General features: G+C 46.6%; 1 protein-coding gene across 1 annotated transcript in view; it reads left to right on the top strand.

Moving 5' to 3' along the window:
* Positions 1-26,025, top strand: part of rxfp1 (relaxin family peptide receptor 1) — a 161,252-nt gene that overhangs the window by 23,260 nt on the left and 111,967 nt on the right. Inside the window, exons 5-6 of the mRNA XM_078552868.1 lie at positions 165-236; positions 14,750-14,821. Of these exons, the coding sequence (XP_078408994.1) occupies positions 165-236; positions 14,750-14,821 (144 nt within the window). The remainder of the gene's footprint in view (positions 1-164; positions 237-14,749; positions 14,822-26,025) is intronic.

Here is a 26,025-nt window from a genome sequence, read left to right as displayed (position 1 = left end):
AAGAGCTTAATTGCTAAAATTCATCCCATCATCAGGGAACTGATTTTTGGCCTCTCAAATTAAGTTTCTCCAGCCCGCCAAGCTTCACTCTGCTGGCAGGATGGGAAGTTTCCGCCCTGTGTTTCTTCAATTCATTGCTGTCTCCTCATCTTTATCTGATTCAGGAGACTGCAGATCAATAAGCTGCGAAAACTTTACGCTGATGGTTTCAGCATCTATCAAGACCTTCAAGAACTGTAAGTGTGAACACTGCTTGAAACTAAAAGTTATTATTATGTATGTTTTGGCTGCGCTTACTATTGGGAATCATTGTTCTTGATTTTGCTGGGAGTGGTGAAGGAACAGCTTTCACTGTTCACCTCGCATTTGTCTGCCTATTAGACTCTTTGTGGGCTTGTCGGCAGAGATTTCTAAGTAACGGGGACCTGATTCAGTACAGTTCCCTCTACAAAGCTTCTGCGAAGAACATGAGCAGGACAAGCAGCAGAGAAGCTGTTTGACCAGTTAGATTGAAGAATCCGTAATGAGAGACACAGCTCTCAAAGCGGGAAGTAAAAAGAGCAAATATAAATTATATTTAAATGATCATACAGGAAGCAAATTAAAGATTGGGACATGCATATGGAATTAAAGCAGAGACGTAAAAGAGAAAAACAGGAAAATGGATTTCTTTTTAGATCCCCAGCATTAATTCACATTTGTAAACTTAATTTTTCAGGGCTACAGCAGCTGTTCAGCTATATTTATCATTTATTATACTGTTAAAAACCTATTCTTGATTGCGGAACTTTTTCACCTGCCTTTAGTGTGAGGCCATGTGGGTAATTACTCTAAATTCACACCTTACTGTGATTTCTGTGGAGATCCCATTGACAGAGACTGCAACAGCGCAATCTGTGGAGGGACAGGGTAATCCTGACATCAACCCCCACATTTCCATGTTTACCTGTGCAGATGCAGAAGTTGCTGCCAGTTTTACCTGATAAATGGCAAGTGTTGACAGCCCCACTGTTATGAGTACAACAAAACAAAGTTTGAATACAGCTGCCCTCATGTTCAGAGTGCGCTTTTAACAACAAAGGCTTCTGTTTCTAAATGCCACACAAATGTAATCATTTATATCTTTATCAAAGAATACTTGGACTAGATTTTCTATTCATTAATTTGGAGTGGGCAAAAAAGCTAGACATCTACATTCCAGAGCCAAAAGGACAGTACTCGAAGTCACTGGTAAATTTTTGGAGCAGAGTCTCACTCAATGGGAGCCTGGCTTAGAGAAATAGGCATGGAAGTCAGCACCAAATCAGTTCCAAAGAAGGGTCATATTAGACTCAACACGTTAACTCTGTTTCTCTCTCCACGGACGCTGCCAGTCCTGCTGAGTTTTTCCAGCACTTTTTGTTTTTATTCCAGATCGCCAGCTCTGCAGTATTTTGCTTTTATGGAAATCAGCACTGCTGTTTTCTTGCCATTTTATTTTATTGATCTAGATTTTGAAAGAGTGACAAATTGGATGAACTGACCGCCATCCCAGTCTACACTCTCACTATGTAAGACTGCATGTCAGAATCAAAGACCTCGATTTTGGCAGGGGCGGGTTTTTTGAGCAAGGACGAAGAGTTTCGGTCAGTAAACCCAGAAGTCCCAGTTTCACCATGTGCTGTGGAGTTTTGCCTTTCTTTTCAGATGATCCCCACCTGAAGTAAACCTGTTTGACAGACTTGGCTCCCAGTCCAGAGCAGGCTGCAGGAACAGGCGGGTGGGAGGTTCTGGGTCTCCTGCCCCAGTGGGTGTCCGTTTCCTGATCTCAGGGTGGGAGAGGGTGGTGTCTTTGGATCATAGAGGGTGAGTGCGTCCCATGGTAGGGAAGCAGCTAAGCTTAGTGGACCAAAAGGAAGCATTCCCGCTCCTCCAGACTCACAAGCAGAAGCGTTTGCCACTTCTTCAAGGCCTGGGAAGCCTGGCTGCCCAGGGTTAAACCTGCTAGGCAGGTTAAATGTGAGGCTGCCAGCCTTATACTATTTCAATGGCCACCCTGCCCACTGTCTCACCTCTGTTAAACCCAAAATGGGCAGGTCGGGTTTGTGACTTTAAAAATTCTTATATCTTGCCCAACCCCAACCCCCCAGCTGTTGTGTGGGTTAAAATTACCCCAGAGCCTTAAAATATTTACCCTGCTATTTGGCTGTCTGTTCTATATCATCTTATTTATTTCCATGGAAACAAACATCATTTGTTTGGGATTCATAATTGGAAGTGGATCTGAGGTTGTCTTGTGTGCACTGCTGTCAAAAGTCAAAATATTTTCTATTCTATGAATTCTTTTCAAAACCCAGGAATCACTTGCTGCTATAGTGCTCAGAATGTTAAAAATGTGAACAAATATCTAAAGAAGTAAAAACGCATTAACAGCACACCCAAATTCATACAGATTTGAAGTGATTTCATTCTGACATGCAGCATGGTTGCGGGAACATTTCTAAGGCTATGAATGATTCTATTGCTTCTCAAGATGAACATTTGTAAACCGAATTAATCCTGAGAATTAATTAAAATAGTATGTCATGTTGCTATGTTGATATAGAGGCATCAAACACTCATAAGAGATTGGGTAAACATGTTGTAGGTTCAATTATTTAGAATAGGAACATGAGAACTTATATACATAGGTAGAACACTTGAAGGCATCAGTAGCAGAGCTGTGTGTGTATGTGTGTGTGCGTGTCCTGCTCAAAAGCAAAAGTACAACTAAGACTGGACTGCATGACACATTTCCCTTCTAGTGGTATCATGCTGCTATCCCTTAAAGGCATATTACAAAATAATACACTGATATTTGTGTGTCCTTCCCTCTCTTCCCTATCATTGGCGGTTTTGCCTTCAACATCTAAACTCCGGCTTTGGAATTCCCTCCTTAAGCTATCCTGCTTCTCCATCTCCCTCTCCTGAAGACCCTCCTTAAAACCCTCAAGGCAATGTTCAAGAAGTACCCAAAACAGGAGCTATAAACCAGGTGCTGCTTCATTCACCCAATTGGTGTCAGTGTGGGGTCAGAGTCATTTAGAGACCCGAGCCTCATTAACATGCCATTGGCAAACTAGCTGCTTATCAGGTGCCCTGCTGCAGCCCACTGGTTCTGGGAGGGGAAATTGGTTGGCTTCCACACTGATCCAGCTAGCTCAATTTTTCTACATTAAGGGTACTTGGCAAATCTCTCGAATTGCCCAGGAGTCTCTCTGAACTCCATCAGATGGCCCGAACTGACAACACCCCCCTGTTGTACCATCCTTCCTGCCTCAGTGGAGCTGGATTGAGCGACTTCCATCTCTTGTGGTCGGTTGCTGGTCCACTCTTAAGTTCACCAGAGAGGTGGCTTGCCTCACTTCCTGTAAAGTGACGGCAAAGGAGAAGCACCGTCTATGAATGTCCTGTCCTGTTGGCTTGATTTCAATGGAGAAATTTTCCTATTGTCTTCCAGCCAGCCTGGAACTGCTAAATCTCATAACTAATCTTCCCTATTAAGACTACTTTGCTAGTTGTGTAAGCAAACACAATTTGGAAACTTAAACATTTTGTAAAAATGTGCTCATCTTCAATGTTTATCCATGTGCCCAAGTTGTTTGGTGAATTTACTATTTTCTGTAGGGTGCAGTTTCAGCTTATTGCTTAATTAGGATTTGAAACTTCAATATAATAAAAGCAAAATACTGCGGATGCAGGAAATCTGAAACAAAAACAAAAAATGCTGGAAAAACTCAGCAGGCCTGACAGCATCTGTGGAGAGAAAGGCAGAGTTAACGTTTCGAGCCCATATGACTCTTCAGAGCAGAGCAGAGTATGACGTCTCTTCAGCTCTGAAGAAGAGTCATACAGACTTGAAACGTTAACTCTGTCTTTCTCTCAACAGATGCTGTCAGGCCTGCTGAGTTTTTCCAGCATTTTTTTGAAACTTCAATGTTTGATGTTGGCTTTTTCCCTGTAATGGAAATTGCTGGGGTCGCAGGCCCAAGAGGTTGGTGACCTGCTGTCCTGTAACCTTTTTGATGGTTGGTAAAGTATAGGGTCAGTTAAAGTAATTTAAGTCTCTTGACATCTGTTCAATGTAACAATAATTCTAAATAAAGTAGTTTAGTGCTTTGCATTCATCAGGGCTCAGGTAGTAACTTATTTGGGAGCTACTATTTTGTGTAATTAATTATTAGTCAAAAAGAAAAGGGAAGCATTCGTAAGGGCTAGAAGGCTGGGAACAGATGAAGCTCATGGAGAATATAAAGAAAATAGGAAGAAACTTAAGCAAGGAGTCAGGAGGGCTAAAAAGGGTCATGAAAAGTCACTGGCAACCAGGATTAAGGAAAATCCCAAGGCCTTTTATACATATGTAAAAAGCAATAGAGTAGCCAGGGAAAGGGTAGGCCCACTCAGGGACAGAGGTGGGAATGTGTGTGTGGAGCCAGAAGAAATGGGAGAGATACTAAATGAATACTTCTCATCAGTATTCACCAAAGAGAAGGACTTAGCGGTCAATTTGTCCAGGGAAGAGTGTGTAGATAGCCTGGATCATGTTGAGATCAAAAAAGAGGAGGTGTTAGGCGTCTTGAGGAATATTAAGGTGGATACGTCCCCAGGGCCAGATGGGATCTACCCCAGAGTACTGAGGGAAGCAAGGGAGGAGATTGCTGGGGCCTTGACAGAAATCTTTGTATCCTCACTGGCTATGGGTGAGGTCCCAGAGGACTGGAGAATGGCCAATGTTGTTCCATTGTTTAAGAAGGGTAGCAGGGATAATCCAGGAAATTACAGGCCGGTGAGCCTTACGTCAGTGGTAGGGAAATTATTGGAGAAGATTCTTCGTGACAGGATTTACTACCATTTGGAAGCAAATAGGCATATTAATGAGAGGCAGCATGGTTTTGTGAAGGGGAGGTCGTGTCTCACTAACTTGATCGAGTTTTTCGAGGAAGTGACAAAGATGATCGACGATGGAAGGGCAGTGGATGTTATATACATGGATTTCAGTAAGGCCTTTGACAAGGTCCCTCATGGCAGACTGGTACAGAAGGTAAAGTCGCACGGGATCAGAGGTGAGCTGGCAAGATGGATACAGAATTGGCTTGGTCATAGAAGACAGAGGTAGCAGTGGAAGGGTGCTTTTCTGATTGGAGAGCTGTGACTAGTGGTGTTCCGCAGCGATCAGTGCTGGGACCTTTGCTGTTTGTAGTATACATAAATGATTTGGAGGAAAATGTAACTGGGCTAATAAGTAAGTTTGCAGATGACACTAAGGTTGAAGGAGTTGCAGATAGTGAAGAGGATTGTTAGAGGATACAAAGGGATATAGATCGGTTGGAGACTTGGGCGGGGAAATGGCAGATGGAGTTTAATCCGGACAAATGCGAGGTAATGCATTTTGGAAGGTCTAATACAGGTAGGAATTATACAGTAAATGGCTGAACCCTTAAGTGCATTGACGGGCAGAGGGATCTGGGTGTACAGGTCCTCAGGTCACTGAAAGTGGCAACACAGGTGGATAAGGTAGTCAAGAAGGCATATGGCATGCTTGCCTTCATCGGCAGGGGTATTGAGTATAAAAGCTGGGAAGTCATGCTGCAGCTGTATAGAAACTTGGTTAGGCCACACTTGGAATATTGTGTTCAATTCTGGTCGCCACATTACCAGAAGGATATGGAGGCGTTGGAGAGGGTGCAGAGGAGGTTTACCAGGATGCTGCCTGGTCTGGAGGTTATTAGCTATGAGGAGAGGTTGGAGAAACTCGGATTGTTCTCACTAGAGCGACAGAGATTGAGGGGCGACTTGATAGAAGTTTACAAAATTATGAGTGGCATGGACAGAGTAGATAGTCAGAAGCATTTTCCCAGGGTGGAAGAGTCAATTACTAGGGGACATAGATTTAAGGTGAGAGGAGAAAACTATAGAGGAGATGTGCGGTGAAGTTTTTTACGCAGAGGGTAGTGAGTGTCTGGAATTCGCTGCCAGAGGAGGTGGTGGAAGCAGGTACGATAGTGGTGTTTAAGAGGCAGCTTGACAAATACATGAATAGGATGGGAATAGAGGGATACGGACCCCGGAAGTGCAAAATGTTTTAGTTTGACAGGCAATATGATCGGCGCAGGCTTGGAGGGCCGAAGGTCCTGTTCCTGTGCTGTACTTTTCTTTGTTCTTTGTTCTTGTTCTTTGTAATCTGAGCACTGATGAATGAACAGCTCTAAACTGTGTTGATTAGAATTTCCAACCGTGTTAGACTTGTGTCAGAAATTTATGGGCCCAGATCTTCCACAAAGCAGCACTCATTGTTGGATTGCCTACACGCTGCTCTGCATTTCTTGCCGGGCCTTCCGAGTCCGGCTTCTCCAGAAACGCAGAGCACTGCATCCATCAGAGAGCTCCATCACAGCTCTGTAGCGTTGGGAATGTAGACAGGACAAGCCCCCTTTTTTACAGCACTAAGTTTAAGGGTCCATTTTGTCTGTTAGTGAGTGGATGGGTAAATGAGTGGGTAAGTGGGTGAGGTAGGTGAATAGGGTGGGTGAGGTGGCAGGTGGGTGATGTAGTATGTGAGTCAGGTGCTAGTCGGGTTGTGAAGGTCAATTCGGGGGCTAGTCGGGTGGTTGTGGGGGTAGTCAGGCCTGGGCGGTAATTGGGTGGTCATGGGGGTGCAGTCAAGTCAAGTCGGGTTGAGGGGATAGTCGGGGGGGGGCGGTGGGGGGTGGCAGGGGGGGAATCAGTGTGAGTGACTGGGGAGGGGTCAGTTCTGTAGTTACCCAGGAGTTAGAATAGGAATTTTCTGTCTAACATTCCCTAAGTAACTATTATGGTATGCACCATAGAACTGTCCGAAGTCTCTGACTCTAGCTCAGAGTCTGAGACATTCGCAGAGGTCCTGGAAACAGGGGAATCACCCTCAAAAGTTCAAGCTTCCTGGTCAATGCCCATGGAGGTCAGCATGTTATGTCAGGACTACTGTGGGATCCTAAAACAGATCTTGGGTCGTATGTCCAGTCCAGGTTTCAATCGAAGACCAGAAGATCTGAATATGTTCTGAATTTGAAGCCAGTATCAAGCCATTAAGTAAATATAATAACATTTGCAGACTTCATTGAATGTCCTGTGACTAAATCTTCAGGAATAGGTATAATCAAAGTTGACAAGGAGCTGTATAAATGCAGGGTGTTACTGTTATTGCCATAGATTCCCAAATAGGATTATTTTTAATACACCCATTCATGGGATATGGGTGTCACTGGCTAGGCCAGCATTTATTGCCCTTGATCAGAGAGCATTTAAGAGCCAACCACATTGCCATGGTAGTGGGGTCTGCAGTGACATGTAGGCTAGACCAGTTAAGGACATCAGATTTCAAACATTAGTGAACTAGATGGGTTTTTACAACAATCAGACTTTTAATTGCAGGTTTTTATTGAATTCAAATTTCATAGTCTGCTATGGTGGGATTCAAACACCGGTCCCCAGAGAATTACCCTGGGTCTTTGGATTATTAGTCTAGTGACAATACCACTATACCACCGCCTCCCCTTGAGTTGAATGGGAAGCAGTCGGGTACATGGGATCCAGTATCGGCATTTAACTGGAAACAGCTATAAATTTGAGTAATTCAGGCGCTATTAATATTTTAACTAATTTAAATTCATTTGTTCAAATCTCTGAAAGTTTTTTTGATATTAATGGGAAAACTTTGGCAGAACATGAAAGGATCCAGACACATAATGTATTGTGTAATACAAGTACATAGACAGCGTGCAAGCTCTAAAATAGGGATCTTTTATATCACCAGCATCAAATCTTCATGTACATTCATGGAAAAGCTTAACTCAGATAGACGAACAATTTACAATGGATGACGGTAGCCCCAACACCCCATTCACACCAGGAAACCGTCAAGAGCTCAACTCCTGGTCTCTGATCAGCTAAGTATCTGAGTCGATTGCAGAGCAGTGGTAGCCGGGATGTCTTGTATTCAGCAGAAGTAATGATTAGTGGAGCTCCTATTGTTAATTCCCCTCAACCACATGAGCTAGGTTACCTTGCTATCCAGACCACAAAGGGTATCTTCTTCACCTTTGGGCTTCTCAGACTCGGGATTCTGTGCTGTCCAGACCATCCTCCTTGGTCTGAATGCCTGTCCCAGCTCGTTCTCGCTGGTTCTCCAGACATTGGCAAAGGCTTCGGTCTTCCCTATTCGTGCTCGCACTCCTAACATGCTGCAGCTCACTATTCGAAGGCCATGGCTTCTTCTTTTGCCCACTCCTCATGGCATTTGGCTCCACCAACCCCCAATGCCCCTTCCCAGCCTGCCAAAGACTTTTCTCCCTGCCCAGAGGGGCTAACCAGTTCCTCTGCCCTGCGCCCTCCTCCACCATCACTACTTGCAGGCAAAAGCCCCACAACACATTCCCTGCTTAAGAGTTGCTGTCCCAGCAATTATACATAATCACACAATTACTGCTTACTAATTAATTGCATAATTACCAAGTTCGATTGAGCTATGATAGCCAGCACATTTGAATTCACATTAGTGGCAACAGTTCATCGCCGACCTGGGCAGAAGGTAAGGGTTAGGAGATGACCTTCTCAGTCTATCATCTGGACGGGTACTTTCAATAGGGTCCAGGCTATGTGATGGGTTGGCAAGGTTGATGCCTTCAGGGACTGCATGATCAGCATCACTTGGTGCTCCACTTGCAGCCTCAATGCGTGTCATTCCTCCATCTTCATCCGGTACCAGAGTGGGCCTCCTCACATTGGATGCACAACAGGAATTCCAAGCACACAGACCATTCCAGGATTCCCTGTCACTATCCCATTCCTTTTCTTTCAAATTACTGCCTGCTGGCATTTCAGGTTTAGCTATGCCATTGAGTGTACTGATTGTCCTCACATAAACCACAAGGCTTTTGGCATCAAGCAATTCCACTCGGTGAACCACCTTCTGAGCTTGTCCTCCAGCTACAGGCTCGACATCATGAATGTGACCACCAGTGTCGAGCTGCTTCCCTGCTTTGGCCAAAGTACACCTCTCGCAGTAGTTGGCAGTATTGACAGCCATCCCTGGACAGTAATGCCACTTTCTTTTCAGTGTAACTCCCTTTTCCAATGCTGGGTGACCCGCCTGCTTGTGGACTGCTTTCAGGACTTAAAGCTTAAGGCTCCTGGGAAGGATGAGTTGCTTCACCTCCTTCCTGTTGTTATGACCAGCCAATAGAGAATGCCCTCTTCCTGCCTGATCCTCTTCTACCTCAGCAGTTTACATACCCGTTTGGACTCCTTCATTAGGTAGTGTCAGGTTGGTGGACATTTAGTCTTCCAGTAAAAGTGAAGTCTACTAGTGCCTTTGTCCATGACTGGAAGCTGTCTGAAGTCCTCATTTGAGATGAAGTTGGAGCTATTTTCCCCAGTAGGTCCATTCCTACCAACAACTGCTGCTTTAAGGACACCCATGGGAGTTTTTGGTTGGCTTTGACCATCTTTCTGACTGAAATTGGCAATCAGCTTCAGTATTCTACCCATCTCTCCCACAGTGACTAGAGCTGCTCCAAAAATTACACCAGTTAGCGGCTTGGCTACATGAGAAGTGTGCTGCCCTAAGAGAGCATGATGTCACCCAGGTTGGTGATGACTGGCATGATCCTTTAGGGATGGTGATGGTGCGGGCAGGTAAGGGAATAGCTTGATTCCTGGCTACTAAAATGGTTATCATGTCAAGCATAGGCTGATATATCTTAAATGCATGAAGCAGAGTTGAGAACTCTTGGCCTCCTCCCAAGCTCCTAACATGTTACAAGTACTTGTTACCATATGTGCTTTCCAACAATGCCTGAATGTCCCTTAGCACACTCAACCCTAACACTACAGGTATCCTCAACTTCCTCTGCAAGAGCTACGAGAGTATCTATAGAGTCACAAACCACCAGAAATCCAAGGTTGCAGAAGATGTGGCTGAACTCAGATATAGAGAGCTCAACATATCCATGAGAAGGGATATCCAACCCTTGTAGAGCAAAGATTCGGATGAGTGAAGAGATGTCTACCAGCTCATACTCTTCAACTAGATGCTCCCTGCAAATGTGATTGGTAATGGATAATGCTTCTGCTCCCATGTCAATTAGGCACAAAGCCCTGACCTCAACAAATCTTACCTGAACCGTTGGACATATTCCTGTTACTTTCTGTAAGACCAGATCTCTTCCTGGTTGTGGGGACTGTGGCTGCTGAGGGCAGCCTGTTTTGAAGTGCCCAACACTTGCAATTCCAGCACCTCTCGGAAGTATCTCTGGGACGCGTTCAGCCTTGAGGCTTGCTTTGGAAGTAGGACAGCAAAGACTGGATCTGGGCTTGCTGCAGAGCAAGCTGCTCTGCCTTCTCTTCAGTATGAGGTTTCCATCCCCATCAGTGCTAACAGTCACGTCCCTAACAGTGCCCTCCCTCCTGGTTTTAGTCGTCCAGTCTTCCCCATGATCCTGATGATCTGATCATGTGTGTTGAAGAAGGACAATTGGGGCTTGTCACTGTTAAGTTTCCTCAGCTCCATCCGGACGTTTTCAACCCTCACCGCATCAGCCAGGCGATTTTTCAGCTGCATGTCCCTGGTCGGTTTGCAAGAGGGCTCCAGGAGAACGATTCAGTCAAACAAGTTCACAAGCTCCAGGAATACTGAGAACAGGCACACTCCTTCAGCCTGTGTATACCCATTGAACCTCTGCAGCTGTGGCAGATTACTGCTGCCTCCCAAACGCCCTTGCCAGGACCTTGAAGGTCCACTGCGGGCTTCTTATATGTCCATACCTCTTCCCAGTATTTCCCTGCTGGCTTTCCTGCATAGAACAGAAACACCACCTGCTCACTCTCACTGAGGACCCTGAATGTAATGACCATCTGCGTGTCCTCGATCCAGTCTTCAGCTGAAAGGTCATTAGACGGTTCTGGCCTTCCCCCAAACAAGTCCAACTTCCCACCTGCTAACAGATAGAATATCTATGAAGGAGTAATGCTTCCTCCCTCCATGGAGTCGAGAGAAAGCACATAAGGAGCTTCAGTCTGATCTTCACATAAAGGTCCAACTTCCTCCACTGATGTCTGTGCCCCCAAAGAGACTGGAGCTGCTTCGGCCTTCATCTTGGACATCAGCAGCCTCAGCTGTTCCATCATCTGCTCCATCTCGGCCAAGCGCCTTTCCATCTCATTCACCATGATTCGATGCCTGTGCTGTGGAATCCCACACCTGTCACCAAAATGTAACATGAAATTCCAGCACATGGACTGCGTGCATGTTCTAAAACAAAGATCTTTTATTACATTGGCATCAAATCTTTGTGTACATTCATGGAAAAGCTTAACTCGGAGGAACAAACAATTTACAATGGATTCTGTGGCCCCAGCACTCCTGACACACCAGGAAACTGTCAAGAACTTAATTCCTGGTCTCTAATCAGCTGAGTAACTGAGTCTATTGTGGAGCAGTGGGAGTGGGGATGCCTTGTATTCAGCAGAAGCTCTGGTTAGTGGAGCTCCTATTACAAATTCCCCTCAACCACGTGAGCTAGGTTACCTTGCCATCCAGATCGTGAAGGGCATCTTCCCAAGGTGACCAATCATTCCGGAGTTTATCGGGTTATCCTGGAATCTGGCTTCCCACTCCGCATCCCAGGCCAGGAATGCCATTTGTCCTGGATTCCTCCGGTGAATGACTGAGGAGACTGCGCAGAGCCTCCTCTTGCCACTACTCGAGCATCTTTGGTGTCTGCGCATGCATATTGTGTTGCTGCATATGCGCAGTCCAGAGCCACCAGCACAATGCACATGCACAGAACTTAGCCACAAGGGAGTAGCACTGGCCAGCACTCCCCTCACTGAGACATGCCTAGCTTCGGTCATCTTTTAAATTTGTTCATGGGATGTTGGTGTTGCTGGCTAGGCCAGCATTTATTGCCCAACCTTAATTGCCCTTGAGAAGATGGTGGTGAGCTGCCTTGTTGAACCTCTGCAGTCCATGTGGTGTAGGTACACTCACAGTGCTGTTAGGGAGCAAGTTCCAGGATCTTGACCCAGTGTTAGTGAAGGAACGGTGATGTATTTCCAAGTCAGGATGGTGCGTGGCTTCGAGGGGAACTTCCAGATGGTGGTGTTCCCATCTGTCTTCTGCCCTTGTCCTTCTAGATGGTAGTGGTCATGTGTTTGAAAGGTGCTGTCCAAGGAGGCTTGCTGAATTCCTACAGTGCATCTTGTAGATGGTACACACTGCTGCTATTGTGCGTTGGTGGTGTAGGAAGTGAATGTTTGTGGATGGGGGGCAAATCAAGTGGGCTACTTTGTCCTGGATGACGTCAAGCTTCTTGATTGTTGTTGGAGCTGCACTCATCCAGGCAAGTGGGGAGTATTCCATCACACTCCTGACTTGTGCCTTGTCGATGGTGGACAGCCTTTGGGGAGTCGGGAGGTGAATTACTCACCGCAGGATTCCCAGCCTCTGACCTGCTCTTGTAGCCACAGCATTTATGTAAAGTTCGGCTTCTGGTCAATGGTGATTCCGAGGATGTTGATAGTGGTAGTGGGGGATTCAGCGATGGTAATGCCATTGAATGTCAAGGGGCGATCATTAGATTCTCTCTTGCTTTGTGGTCATTGCCTGGCATTTTTGTGGCGCGAATGTTACTTGCCACTTGTCAATCCAAGCCTGGATATTGTCCAGGTCTTGCTGCATTTGAACATTGACTGCTTCAGTATCTGAGGAGCTGGGAATTATGCTGAACATTGTGCAATCATCAGCGAACATCCCCACTTCTGACCTTATGATGGAAGGAAGGTCATTGATGAAGCAGCTGAAGATGGCTGGGCCGAGGACACTACCCTGAGGAACTCATGCAGCGATGTCCTGGAACTGAGATGATTGGCCTCCAACAACACAACCATCTTCCTCTGTGCTAGGTATGATTCCAACCAGTGGAGAGTTTTCCCCTTGATGCCCATTGACTCCAGTTTTGCTAGTGGGTGTTTGGGATAGGGGTTTCCCGGGGGGAGGGAGATCTGGCAGCTGGGAGGGGTGGTGCAGGCCTGCCGTAATGGCAGCAGGAAGCAGTAATGGCAGCAGGAAGCACTCAGGTCTGAGTCAGGGGGATCAGGTCTGACACAGGCTCAGGGAGGTCCGGGCCAGTCTGAGGAGAAAGAGGTGCCTGGCAGGCCCGACGAAGATGGAGGGGTCTAGGTAGGCCCAAAGGGTAGGATTGGTCGGAGCAGGCCTGAGGCGGGGCAGTGCTCTAGGTAGGCCCACAGGGATGGGGTGTCAAGGCAGGCCCAAGTGGGAGGAGGGTTCTAGGTGGGCCCCAAGAGGGAATGGGAAGATCCAGACAGGCCCGAGTGGGAGGAGGGTTCCGGGCAGGCATGAGAGGGACAAAGGTCTCTGCAGCCATGATGCTGTGAGGAGATCTAGCCCGAGGAGGAGGGTTGGCCCAGGCAGGACCAAGGGGAGGTGGGGGTCTGGGCAAGCCCAAGGTGAGGAGATAGAGAAAGGATTGAGAGTATGTCTGCCTGAGGGAGAGGAGTTGGGCAGGTGTGTGGGTGTGTGTGCGTATGTGTGTGTGTGTGTGTGTGTGTTGGGGAGCCACATGGACCCATTGGGAGCATCCAGGAAGCAGCTCATATAGCATCGATAGGGTCGAGGCGGCAGACTGTAAGTCAAGAGCTTTACATGTGGAATGTTCTGATAGGCACCTCCCATCTTTATCTACACCTCCCCCTGCACCCCATCAGTTCAGTCAGCACCACCCCAGTGCCCCCCCACCCCTAGCACCACTGGCTTCCCTGGCTAAGTGTCCTTTATTTTTTTCCCCCAGAGTTGGTCACCTGTATCCTCCTCACCTCAGGACTTTTCAGACTGTGCTGTCCAGACCATCCTCCTTGATCTCTAGCAGCTGTAAGCATGCTGCGGTTCCCCTCACTGGTGCTCCCGAGACTAGCAAAGGTTCCCCTGTTCGTGGTTCACACTCCTATCACGCTGCAGCTCACAGTTCAATGGTCCCCAGTTTCTTCTTTAACCTGTTCTTCATGGCAACTGGCTCCGCGCCTTCCCACATCAGCCTGTCAGAGACACGGAAAGGCCCGCAGGGGCTGACCAGTTCCCCTGCCCAGCGTCCTTCCCCGCCTTCATCACCCCAGGTGGAAGCCCTGCTGCAATACTGTCACCAAATTGTTGCTGAAAGAAATACAGTGCTTTGAGGGTATCCCCGCATTGGGTTCACTAGCAACATGTTGCTTCATGTAAGAGGAGGTTAATGCCTGCAATTCTGGGAAGAATTAGTTCTTCGTCTGAGCCGCACTGTAGAAGAGGAGCACAAAGTTGATGCTGGATGCTTCCATAGGAACAAGGGCGGTGGGGAGGAACCAGAAAAGGTCAAACCTTGTTCAAACTCACGCACCTCCTGGCAAATGGCAACATGGCAGCATTAATGGAGATCAGGGAGTAAGGATCCTGTCATCTAAGCAGAAGAGTGGGGTCAAGTAAAGGGAGAAGGAAAAATACAAATGGCTTTGCAAAATAAATGTATTGTTTAGTGAATCCGCAAACATATTTGATTTGATGGAGCTCTTAGTGTTTTAGACCTAGAGCTAGCAGGGTTTGGCATCTATTTCAAATCCCATGTCATCTAATTCCTATCATTTTGGTTTGAATACGATTTGTAGATTTCACATTTCAAATTAATTACGTTGCATTTTCTTTTAGAAACCTAAACTACAACGAAATAACGACAGTTTCTGAACGAGCATTTAAGGGACTGCATAACCTAATTAAACTGTGAGTATACTTAATGTAAAATTCCTTCTTCTAGTTAAGTAATTGGAATTTCCACAGGTGTTCTCCTGATCATCCACCATCATTTTGGCCCAGTTGCTTTACCCAGGCTACTATTGGTAAAAGGATACTTCTTAGATTTTCAGTCCTACTGCAGAAAAAAAATTGATTGAACTGATATTTTCCCAACAGAAAAATAGGAATGTAATTTAATGCCACTGATTCTGTATTGTTTGGAGTGATGCCATAATTTTTGATTATTAGACAGACCTTAGCCTACGAGCCGCAGTTTTCACTTAACCTGTGAGACACCGCTGCAGATAGCAGCTTATAGATCATTATTTTCGAATTACCATCATTATCTTGAGCCATTCCATTGTATTGTGTAGAACTTCATGCACAAGGCATGTTGCAGTAGTTGGTTCAAACTCTTTCAATGTTTAGAAGAGTAAATGAAGAGAGAGAAATATAACTGATGTATGTCTAAATCCTTGTATGTGGTGCATATTTTGTCTTATCAATTCAAGGCATTTCTTAATGTATGTGTCAGAATTTAAAGTAAATATGAAATAAAATACAGATGCCACTTATCTGCAATCTACAGAACAAATCCCAACCACAGAAAATACCTTATTGATTATGGTGTCAGAGGGCTAGTTTTGACTGGCAAAGTTTGAGTGAGTGGGGACCAGGAAATTGGAGAGGGAAGACCCTATCAACATCCTGGGGGTTACCATTGATCAGAAACTGAACTGGACTAGCCATATAAATACTGTGGCTACAAAAGCAGATCAGAGGCTAGGAATTCTGCAGTGAGTAATACACTTCCTGGCTCCCCAAAGTCTGTCCACCATCAACAAGGCACAATCAGGATTGTGATGGAATACTCTCCATTTGCCTGAATGAGTGCAGCTCCCACAGCACTCAAGAAGTTTGACACCATCCAGGACAAAGCAGACTGCTTTACTGGCACTCCATCCCCAAACATTCACTCCCTCCACTGCAGACGCACAGTAGCAGCAATGTGTACTATCTACAAGATGCACTGTAGGAATTCACCAAGGCTTCTTAGACAGCACCTTCCAAACCCACGACCGCTATCATCCAGAAGGACAAGGGCAGCAGAAACATGGAAACACCACTACCTGGAAGTTCCTCTCCAAGTCACACACCATCCTGACTTGGAACTATATCGCCGTTCCTTCACTGTCTCTGGGTCAAAATCCTGGAACTCCCTCCCTAACAGCGCTGTGGGTGTACACCACTGGCACTGCAATGGTTCAAGAAGGCAGCTCACCACCACCTTCTGAAAGACAACTAGGGATGGGCAATAAATGCTGGCCCAGTCAGCAACGCCCACATCCCATGAATTAATCAGAAAAAGAGCACTTCTACCTGGTCCCTAATGAAAATGCACCTGTCGTGACTGCCATTCACACCCATGTTATTCCAATTAACCCTGAAAAGGAGCTCAGTTATGACGCATCCAGCTTGCTAAAGAAAGACATTAGCAGGCTCGTGACATTTCTGATGTGCCATTATAATAAGTTAAAGGGAAGCACAGCATATGTGAATGAATGAAGTCAAACAAATCAAATTCTGAAGTCATATTCGACTTGAAATGTTAATTCTGTTTCTCCCTGTGCAGATGCTGCCAGATCTACTGAGTATTTCCAGCACTTTGTGTTTCTTCAGATTTCTAGCATCCGTAGCATTTTGCTTTTCATAAAAGAATTGACACTTCTGTTAAAATGACAGAAAGGGACATATGATATGAGTGTGCACTGTTACACATTTGTACAATAATATTGATCACAGTAATTCCCAGGTTTATTTGTTAAAACATCTGTTATTATGTTCATACAGAAAAATATCACCAGGAACTATCTGTAAAGTTATCCTTTGTGTCATAACTCTAACATGGTGCTTCACCTGGTAACAAGGGCTGTTTTGCGAAGGTAACAGTAATTGACCATTTGTTCTTTTACAATGGCCCAGATCTTATGGTCTCTGGATAGTCGGAGACCGGACGCACCCCAGAAGATGCGCTCCGGGAACCCTCAGAAGTCCCAGTGCAATGACTCCGTTGGAATTGCCTGGGAATCTTGAGCTTCCAACAGGCAACTCCCCCGCTCCTCAGGACCAAAGGCAATCGAATCAACGAAACAAGGCAAAGCTCCTGCCCCAGACAGAATTCCAGCAGAGATTTGGAAGTGTAATAGTGCAGAGCTTGTTAAAAAAAATTACACCAATCATCAAGTGTGTCTGGGATCGGGAAAAAGTTTCACAAGACCTCAAGGATGCCAACGTTGTCAGCATCTGGAAGGGGAAAGGATTCAAAAATGTATGTGGTAACTACTGAGGGATAAGTCTTCCCTCAATCACAGGAAAGACCCTACAAGGGTCCTATTAAATCACCAGCTATATGGTCTCATAGGTGATGCTCTTCTGGAATGGCAGTGTGGTTTTAGGCTAACTGTAGGACATCCTGTACTGACTGCCTGATGGCATGGTTGGATGTCTTTGTGCCTGTGGTGAGATGCCTGATGTCTTTGTCGCAACCAGCAGTGTAAAGCAGGAATACATCGTGGCTTCCCAACTCTTCAATCTCTTCTTTGCTGAAATGCTTAAAGAAGCCACCAGAGACATACCTGCAGGCATCAACATTGGGTTCCATGCAGGGAAGCTCTTCAATCTCTGCAGACTGTGTGCGTCCAGCAATTCACAGAGGCAGTTATCAAAGAGTTTATGTATACAGATGACTATGCCTAGCTTCCCACAACAAGGAAGACATCCAGAATATGACAAGCAAATTTTCGAGAGATGCTAAAAATGTTGGTCTCCAAATCAATGGGCAGAATTTTCCATGCCCGCTGGCGTCGGGTATGTTCAGCGGCGTGAGCGGACAAAATGGTGAAAAGGCCAAAAATCAGTTTCACAACGTCATGAAATCAGTTTGCAATCGTCCGCTCTGACCGTCAGTGGCGGGCCACATTTCCCGCTGCCAGATATTGGGAACCTCATTGTAATACATCTGCATATCATTATAAGCCCAGCCTGCTGGAATCATCCCTCCATGCTGGATCATCCGAACACATCAGTGGGAAAACATGCCAGTGTAGAACACGTCTTGACAAGTGTGACGTGCAGAAATTGGAACTTACATCGTGGACATCTGAGGAGCAGAAGATGCTGGAGCCCTACACCAATGGCATACTGGAGGAACATCTATCACATGCTGGGTGGATTCTCACGGACATGGCTCCGCTGCGAAACAGCTCATGGAAGGTGGAAAGTCACCGTTGAGGGTCTGCTCACAACAGATGATGGTTGAGGGGGTTCCAGCTGTGTTTGGGAGGGGAATATGTACCAGGGGATGGGAGAGGAAGGTCTAGGATCGACAGGTTGAGGAAGAGGTGTCGCGGGGGCAAGGTTGGGAGCGGAAACGAAGGTGTCAGGGAGGATGAGGTTGGGAGGGGGAGAATAAAGGTGTCAGAGGAGGTTGCGGCGGGGGGACTATGAGGGGAGGAGGGGGTAGTGGGGAAGAAGACTGCAACTGGGGAGGTAGGTGTCAGGGGGTTGGAAGGTGTAAGGAAAGGAGTTCGAAGGGGGGAAGGAATGCGGAGAGGGGAAGGAGTCCAGATGGAGGAAGGAGTGTGGAGAGGGGAAGGAGTCCAGATGGAGGAAGGAGTGTGGAGAGGGGAAGGAGTCCAGATGGAGGAAGGATTGTGGAGAGGGGAAGGAGTCCAGATGGAGGAAGGAGTGCGGAGAGGGGAAGGAGTCCAGATGGAGGAAGGAGTGTGGAGAGGGGAAGGAGTCCAGATGGAGGAAGGAGTGTGGAGAGGGGAAGGAGTCCAGATGGAGGAAGGAGTGTGGAGAGGGGAAGGAGTCCGGGTGGAGGAAGGAGTGTGGAGAGGGGAAGGAATGTGGAGAGGGGAAGGAGTCCAGAGGGAGGAAGGAGTGTGGAGAGGGGAAGGAGTGTGGAGAGGGGAAGGAGTCCAGAGGGGGGAAGGAGTGTGGAGAGGGGAAGGAGTCCAGAGGGAGGAAGGAGTGTGGAGAGGGGAAGGAGTCCAGATGGAGGAAGGAGTGTGGAGAGGGGAAGGAGTCCAGAGGGAGGAAGGAGTATGGAGAGGGGAAGGAATGTGGAGAGGGGAAGGAGTCCAGAGGGAGGAAGGAGTGTGGAGAGGGGAAGGAGTGTGGAGAGGGGAAGGAGTCCAGAGGGAGGAAGGAGTGTGAAGAGTGGAAGGAATCCGGGGGAGGAAGGAGTGCTGAGAGAGGAAGAAGTCCAGGGGGAGGGAATCCAGGGAGAGGGAGGAGTGTGGAGAAGGGAGGGATGAAGTATGGGTGGAGGAAGGAGTTGGGAAGGGGGAAAGAGTAAGGCTGGAGGAAGGAGTAAGGGTGTCTGAAGGAGTCAGGAATGGGGAAGGACTAAGCGAAGGTGGGGGGAAGGTGTCTGGAGGGGAGAAGGAGTTCCGGGGCAGAAGGAGTTCCAAGGAGGGAAGGGGTCGGGAGGGGGGATGGGGTCTGGAGGAGGTGTTGTCCAGGTGAATGTGCAAGAAGGGCTCTGATGAGTCCATGACTGCCACCTTGGGGGGGGGCAAACTGAGGGTGGGCAAGGTATGAAGGAATGGTGAAAATGACCGAGGGCAGAGTGAGGCGGTAGGATGGGAGGGTGAGGGTTCGACGGTATCTGTAGAAGGGATAGCGAGGGTGGTTGGTGGGGACTTGGAGGCAGACACGGACCCTGAGGGTGGAAGGGAGGAAGCCAGGGAGGTTAATGTGGATGGAGGTGTGATTTTTGGAAAGAAAGAGAACGTGCACAGTCATCTGGACATCCCCAAAAGAAAAGGTTTGTGGCTGGTAGGTCATGGAGGGGAGGTGGAAGATGGGTCGACAGTGATGGGGGAAAGGAAATGGGTGACTGGGGGAGGGGAAAGAATGGGGGAGTGAAAAAAAAACTGTAGCACTACCATGCTGGCTAAATGGAAAGTGAAACGAGAGTCATGGTGGGCGGGCACAGGTTCTGCATGGGACTCTGATCAGTGGGTGGGCAGAGATGCAGCTGAGCTCAGATGGACAACTGAAAGCGAACCCGAGCAGACAGCACTGAAAATGCTCGGGACATTGAGGTGAGTTTGATGGAGGAAGGATCCCCCTGCATGGGAGATTGTTTGTACGAGGCACTGAACGACCCTGCCACACACACACACACACTTCTCCCTCCAGAATCACTCTTGGGCCGGCTGTGTGCAGCTGAACTGCTAGTGGCAGAGGAGGGCGAGGGGGGGATGCAGTGGGAGGCCTTGTGAAGCCTGTCAATGAAGCTGAAAGACACAATTACACATTATTCAGTGAAAGTGAATATATATCCAGATTGTAAAGTGACAAAATGTGTTCAGCCATGCAACCAACTGTGACCAGAATTTTTGAACTTTTGAACGCCTTAGACTTCTAGTTGCTGCCCTGACATCTGCAGCAGTGGTGAAGACAGCCTGTGCAATGGTTGATCCTGTTGCCTCTGAGGCCTTCAGCGTGGGTCCTCTGGAGAGCCGAGGCCTTGGGGGTCCCGGTTTGCTTTGGCTTCTTCCTGTGGGCCAGCTGCTCCCTCTACGGTGACAGACGACGAGGCTGAGGGTGTCACAGGCAAAGGGGACTTAGAGGGAAAGGGCAGCCTCTGAGGTTACTAAGCGGATGACCCTGCGATGTTTAGCTGCCACTCCTCCTCCCTTCGGGTGCCCAAGGGCTCCGGCCTGACTCCTTGAGAGGAAGGAACATCTGGGGTGACGTCAAGGTGCCCCGTTTCCCTCTTGTGATGCCACTGAAGGAATTCACCCACAGCTCCTGAGATGGAGTGCAGGTCTGCACACATCTCCGCGTTCTGCTGGACCAGAGTCTCCATGGCGTCTGCCATCCTCCACATGGAGACCTCCATATGCGCACATGTAGGCACCACTCCATCAGAGAGCAAGCGGATGCACCCCTCCGACTCGAGTGCCACTCTGTTAAGGGCTTCCAACAGCTCTGCATGGTGTTCCCCCGTCTTTGCTGACTCTCCAGGTTAAGTTGGAAAGCCAAATCCGGAGGCTCGTCAACTGACCCGGACCTGACAGATGCCTCTTCCCCTCTGAGTGCCGAGGAGCTCGGCTGAACCTGCCTCCTCCTGTTGTGGACGCATGTCCATGTGGTGACCACCAGATTGTGAACCCAAGCCTGCTCAAGATCTAGGTCACACCGAGGTGTGTATCTCTGCGCTGGTGGAGGGTGTGGGTAAGCGCTATGATAGGTCTTCCAGGCTGCTTATTTCCAGTTTTTCAATGGAGGAGGTGTCCTCTTGGCAGGAGTTGAGGACGTGGATGGAGCTGAGGGACTGTCTGGCTGGGGGTGTCAGTCGCTTGGCAGAGCTCCTTGTGAACCAAAGTAGAGATAATTAGTGCATGACAGCAGAGCCAAAAGCAGGAGAGAGAGCACTCACAGTTGCGTTGAGAGAGGGTTGATGTGGCGCAGGATCTTCATGAGGATGATCACCACCGACCTCACCACTGCTGCAGGCACAGTCCACATCCTCACCAGTCAGCGCGATGGCACACTCCTCAAAGTGAGTGAGGGGCCTAGTACGGACCACTCCACCCCCAGTCTGGGACCTCTCCCTGCTGATGTGAGCAGGCTTCTCCTGCATGAAAACAGATGGAGAGAGTGTGAGCAGGACACATGGCACTGTGTGGAATGTTTCTGTGGTGAATGGAACTATGTACGGGATGAGGACTTGAGCTCAAAAGGGTATGAGCCTGAGGAAGATGTGAGGGTGTATGTGAGAGTTAGTGGTGTTGTCCATTGAGGTGTGAGATCCCTGTGGATGTGTGATGGGTTTGGGAGTGTGTGAGAAGTGTGACTTACCCTGCTAGAATGGTTGAGACCATTCATCCTGTTGCGGCACTGGGTGGCTGTCCTCTTTTGCAGGGCATTGGTACTGACCACTGCCTCCCATGCTGAATTGGTGATGCTGCTGCCCATCCTGTGGCCAGAGCGGGGGTAGAGGACATCACAGCAGGTCTCCACTGTGTTCAAAATGCACTCGAGGGACGCGTCATTAACCCAGGGGGCTGCAGTCTTCTTGCTTCTCGGGACCATGTCTTTTTTGCAGCAGTCGTGCATGGCATCTGGCGTGATGAAGCGGCGAGGTGATGGCGTAGCGGGCGAATGAAAGCCTGCCCACCATTGAAACGGTGTGTTTCCTGGGAATGCATAATTAAAGCGTGGGATTCGGACGAAACGGCGTGAGAAACCACCATTGCGGCCGGCAGGTAAAATGTCGTTTTTCCTGCCCGCTACCACACTTAGTATAAATTTGGAACAATTCTACTCAGTGTCTCTAAGAGGTTATGTTTCAGCCGACACCCGGTACATGCTATGGATCACCAGATATAAACATTGATGGCATCCGTCCCAAGGTTGTAGAAAAATTCTCATACCTTGGTAGCGTGCTCCCTAGCGATGCCACTACTGATGAAGGTATCTGCGCATGCAACCAGAAAGCAAGTTCTATCTATGGTCAACTCCATGATTATGCCTGGAAGCAACATAAATTGAAGAATAAAATCACACTGTACCAGGCCATTGCATGCTGCTGCCTGTCGCAGAATCCTGGGTCTGCTATAAGTGCTACATCAAAGCATTGGAACACTTCCGCCAGAGACACCTGAGATCCATCATGAGAATTCGAAGGCAGGACAAAATCACAAACATTGAGCTTCTCCAATGTGCTCAGCACAACAGCATGGAGACAATCCTCCATAAAATTCAACTTAGATGGACAAGCCATGTTCCCTGCATGGATGACTACAGAATCGCCCAGCAGGTCTTCTATGGGGAACTGTCTCAGTGCAGGTGGTGATTACAAACGATACAAGGACACCCTAAAAAAGTCTTACAAATTTCTGTGTTGCAGACTACCTCTCTTGTGATAACACTGCAGACAACCGGCGCATGTGGAGGCAAGCAGTGAAAAATGGTTCAGCAGGCTTTGAGGATCATCCATGCCAAACTTGCAACATCCAATATGCCTGGAAGAGGTGGCAAAGCTGCAGAAGTTCCCACAGCACTAACAACAATAACATGAACTGTCAGTTCTGTGGGCATCCATGTTGATCTCGTCTCAGACACTTCAGTCACGAGAGGACCCATAGAAGTCATTTACAGCTTGGATATACATGAATAATGAGTTTTGCATGCATTTTGCATGGAATGGTGCTGTGGGAAAGGGTTGGGGGTGACTGAGGAATGGGTCAGGGTATCACGGAGGGAATAGACCCTTCAGAATGCTGAAAGGAGAGGAAAGAGGAAGATGTGTTTGGTGGTGGCATCACGTTGCAGATAGCAGAAATGGCGAAAAACGATCCATTGCACCTTTCCATGCAAATGCAGGAGACATTAAACCTGCCCTTTTACCTCCTCTCTCCTCAGTGTCCAAGGCCCTGAACACTCCTTGAAGCAGTGATTTATGTGGACTTCTTTCAATCTAGTCTTCTGTATTCACTGCTCAAAATGAGTTCTTGCCTACATTGGGGAGACCAAACGCAGACTGGGCGACTGCTTTGCAGAACACCTCCATTCTGCCTGCAAGGATGTTCCTGAGCTTCCGGTGGCCTGTCATTTTAATGCTCCACCTTTCTCTCACGCTGACATTTCTGTCCTCGGCCTGCTGCACTGTTCCAATGAGGCTCAATGTAAGCTTGAGGAATCTTTTGATTAGGTACTTTATAGCCTTCTGGACCCAACATTGAGTTCAATAATTTCAGACCATAATCTGCGCTCCATTTTGGGTTTTTTTTGCTCGTTTCGTTTTTTATTTCAGTCAGCTGATCACCTGCTCTAAACATATCCTTTGTTTCTTTATTTCTTTTCTTGCCCCATCTCCATTCCCTTTGGCCCTGGAAAACCAACTCTTCTGCCATTCAATCTCTCCTGTCTTTTACCCTATCGCAGACCTTCCTTTTGTCTTTCTCCCAACCACCCCTTGCTCAAAACCTACTACACCTCTAACTTTACCCAGTTCTGATGCAAACCTGAAACGTTAACTCTGTTTCTCTCCACAGATGCTGCCATAACCTACTGAATATTTCTAGCATTTTGTTTTATTTCATTTTTCCAGCATTCGCAGTATTTTGCTTTCTGATCATATGAATTGATATTAATATTTATATTAGTTTATTCCCACTGTTATGACGTGGCAGATGATGTGTGCCAAGCGGATCAAATCCACGAGGGAAACTTGATTGTGCTGTCACAGCGGTTTTGCAATTTGTATTTATTTCAAGATGCATGCACTGGATTCAGAATTAGTAAGTCCACCAAGACTTTAGAGATTTTTTAAAAACTAAATTAAAATATGTATTAAAAGAGAAGATTTCAAGCACATACATAAAACTACAAATTACTACTACAATAACTCTTAAACTCCCTAATTAACCTGATTCCCAGTTACACTCCCTTTAAGGCAACAGTCCAAAAATAGACATTTTAGATTTTAAACAAATTAACACAATACCCTAGACAGTGGAATTCAAAATTACTTTCTCCTGCTTCAGTTTCTGTAGACAACAGGTTTATACACAAATACTGCAGGCTTCTTGGAGGCGACTTCACACACTTTTGTTAGATCTTACAATGCCTTCCCCTGACACATAGCTTCATTCTCCTTTATATATGTTTCACCCTTTTTAATATGTAAATTCCATTGTTTCCATATGTCTTTGGAACTTTACTTTTCTTGTAACACAAATCTTTTCATATTGCTACTATTCTCATTAACCTCTTTGAAATTCAAATCCCCCTTCATCTATCTAAAAATGCAAATTCCCTTTACATCTTACATGCTAAGACCCCAACCATGTTTACTTATTAGCATATTAAAGACACTTTTACACCTTACTACTTTTGATAACTTCAACTTGCAGTCTGCTTGGCTACGAAATGTAATTAAATCAAGAAAACGCAATCCCCCCCCACCCCATAAGCCTACTTTACAATAAACCAGAAAAATATTATGAAAATTATCATACTTTCATGACACCACCGCCCTCAAAAAATATGACGGCCTTTTAAAATTTAGTTTGTTAGATAAATGTCTTTCTATTTTATTGAATTACATTTGCAGACTTCAGGACCCAGTAATAGTTTACAGGAATGGGCAGGATCACACTTGCTTCTTTTTAAATTTGAGTCCCATGTATCTCATAAGTGATCTGGAAAGATCATGTTTCATCTGCGCCATTCCCCACTCTCCAGACTGTACAGCTTCAAGTTATCGGTAATCACGGGAAAAGGAGATTCAACAGAGAGAGCATGAGTGATCGACAAATTCCTGAATGAATTGCAAGATGCAAGGGTAAATTATTTTATTCAATCAATGGAATGAAAATTGAGTGAATTCGATAATGGATGGACAATCCATGGTAAAAATGAAAATCTATCCCATCATGTCACGGAAGGTGCATAGTGGCTTTTCACATTGGGTTCCAAAGCATTGGATCACAGACTGGCGGAACATAGCGGGGATTCCTTGACTTCAATTTTTTTTCCATTGAAGAGACATGCCAAGCAAAAAGTCAGACAGCAGTGGGAAACAAAATTGAAAGGCCAGTCACTCCAAACGGTTACATACACCTTATTGTAGTTTGCTAAATTGCAACATTGACAAAATAGAAGAGTAGGTCTTTTGCATGTCTTCTCAGATAAGGAAGTGTAATGTGGAGATAATAGGCAAGTAAGAAGAAGACAAATATGTTAAAAATACTAAAATGAATGTGAATCCTTCCTATAATGAGGCACTAGTCAAATTCTAATGTTATGTTTATCGCAGAGATATCTAGGGAAGAGTTTTCTCTCTTTGCCTACTGTTTAATTGTGCAAGCACCATTCCCTGTGTAAGAGAGTGGGCAAATCACCTCTTTTTAGACCTATTCCAATACTGCTGTAAAGCCAATTCATAAAAGCTTGACAAGAGTGACATACATTGCCTCACCTCCTAGAAATAGCCTATTCTGAAATCAAGAATGTACCAGAATTTGTGAAAAGAGCCATCAAGCTACCATAATACATTGGTGTTTATTTACACCACACAATCGGGCTCATGAAGAGCACATAGCTTTCTTACTTGTTTTGTCACTCCTAGGCCCAATATTCTTCCAATGAATTTCCATGAATCCTCA

Source organism: Cetorhinus maximus, chromosome 1 (assembly GCF_964194155.1).
Source record: "Cetorhinus maximus chromosome 1, sCetMax3.hap1.1, whole genome shotgun sequence".
Lineage (NCBI taxonomy): Eukaryota > Metazoa > Chordata > Chondrichthyes > Lamniformes > Cetorhinidae > Cetorhinus > Cetorhinus maximus.
Note: the sequence above shows the minus strand (reverse complement) of the source record. Positions and strands in the feature narration are given on the sequence as shown.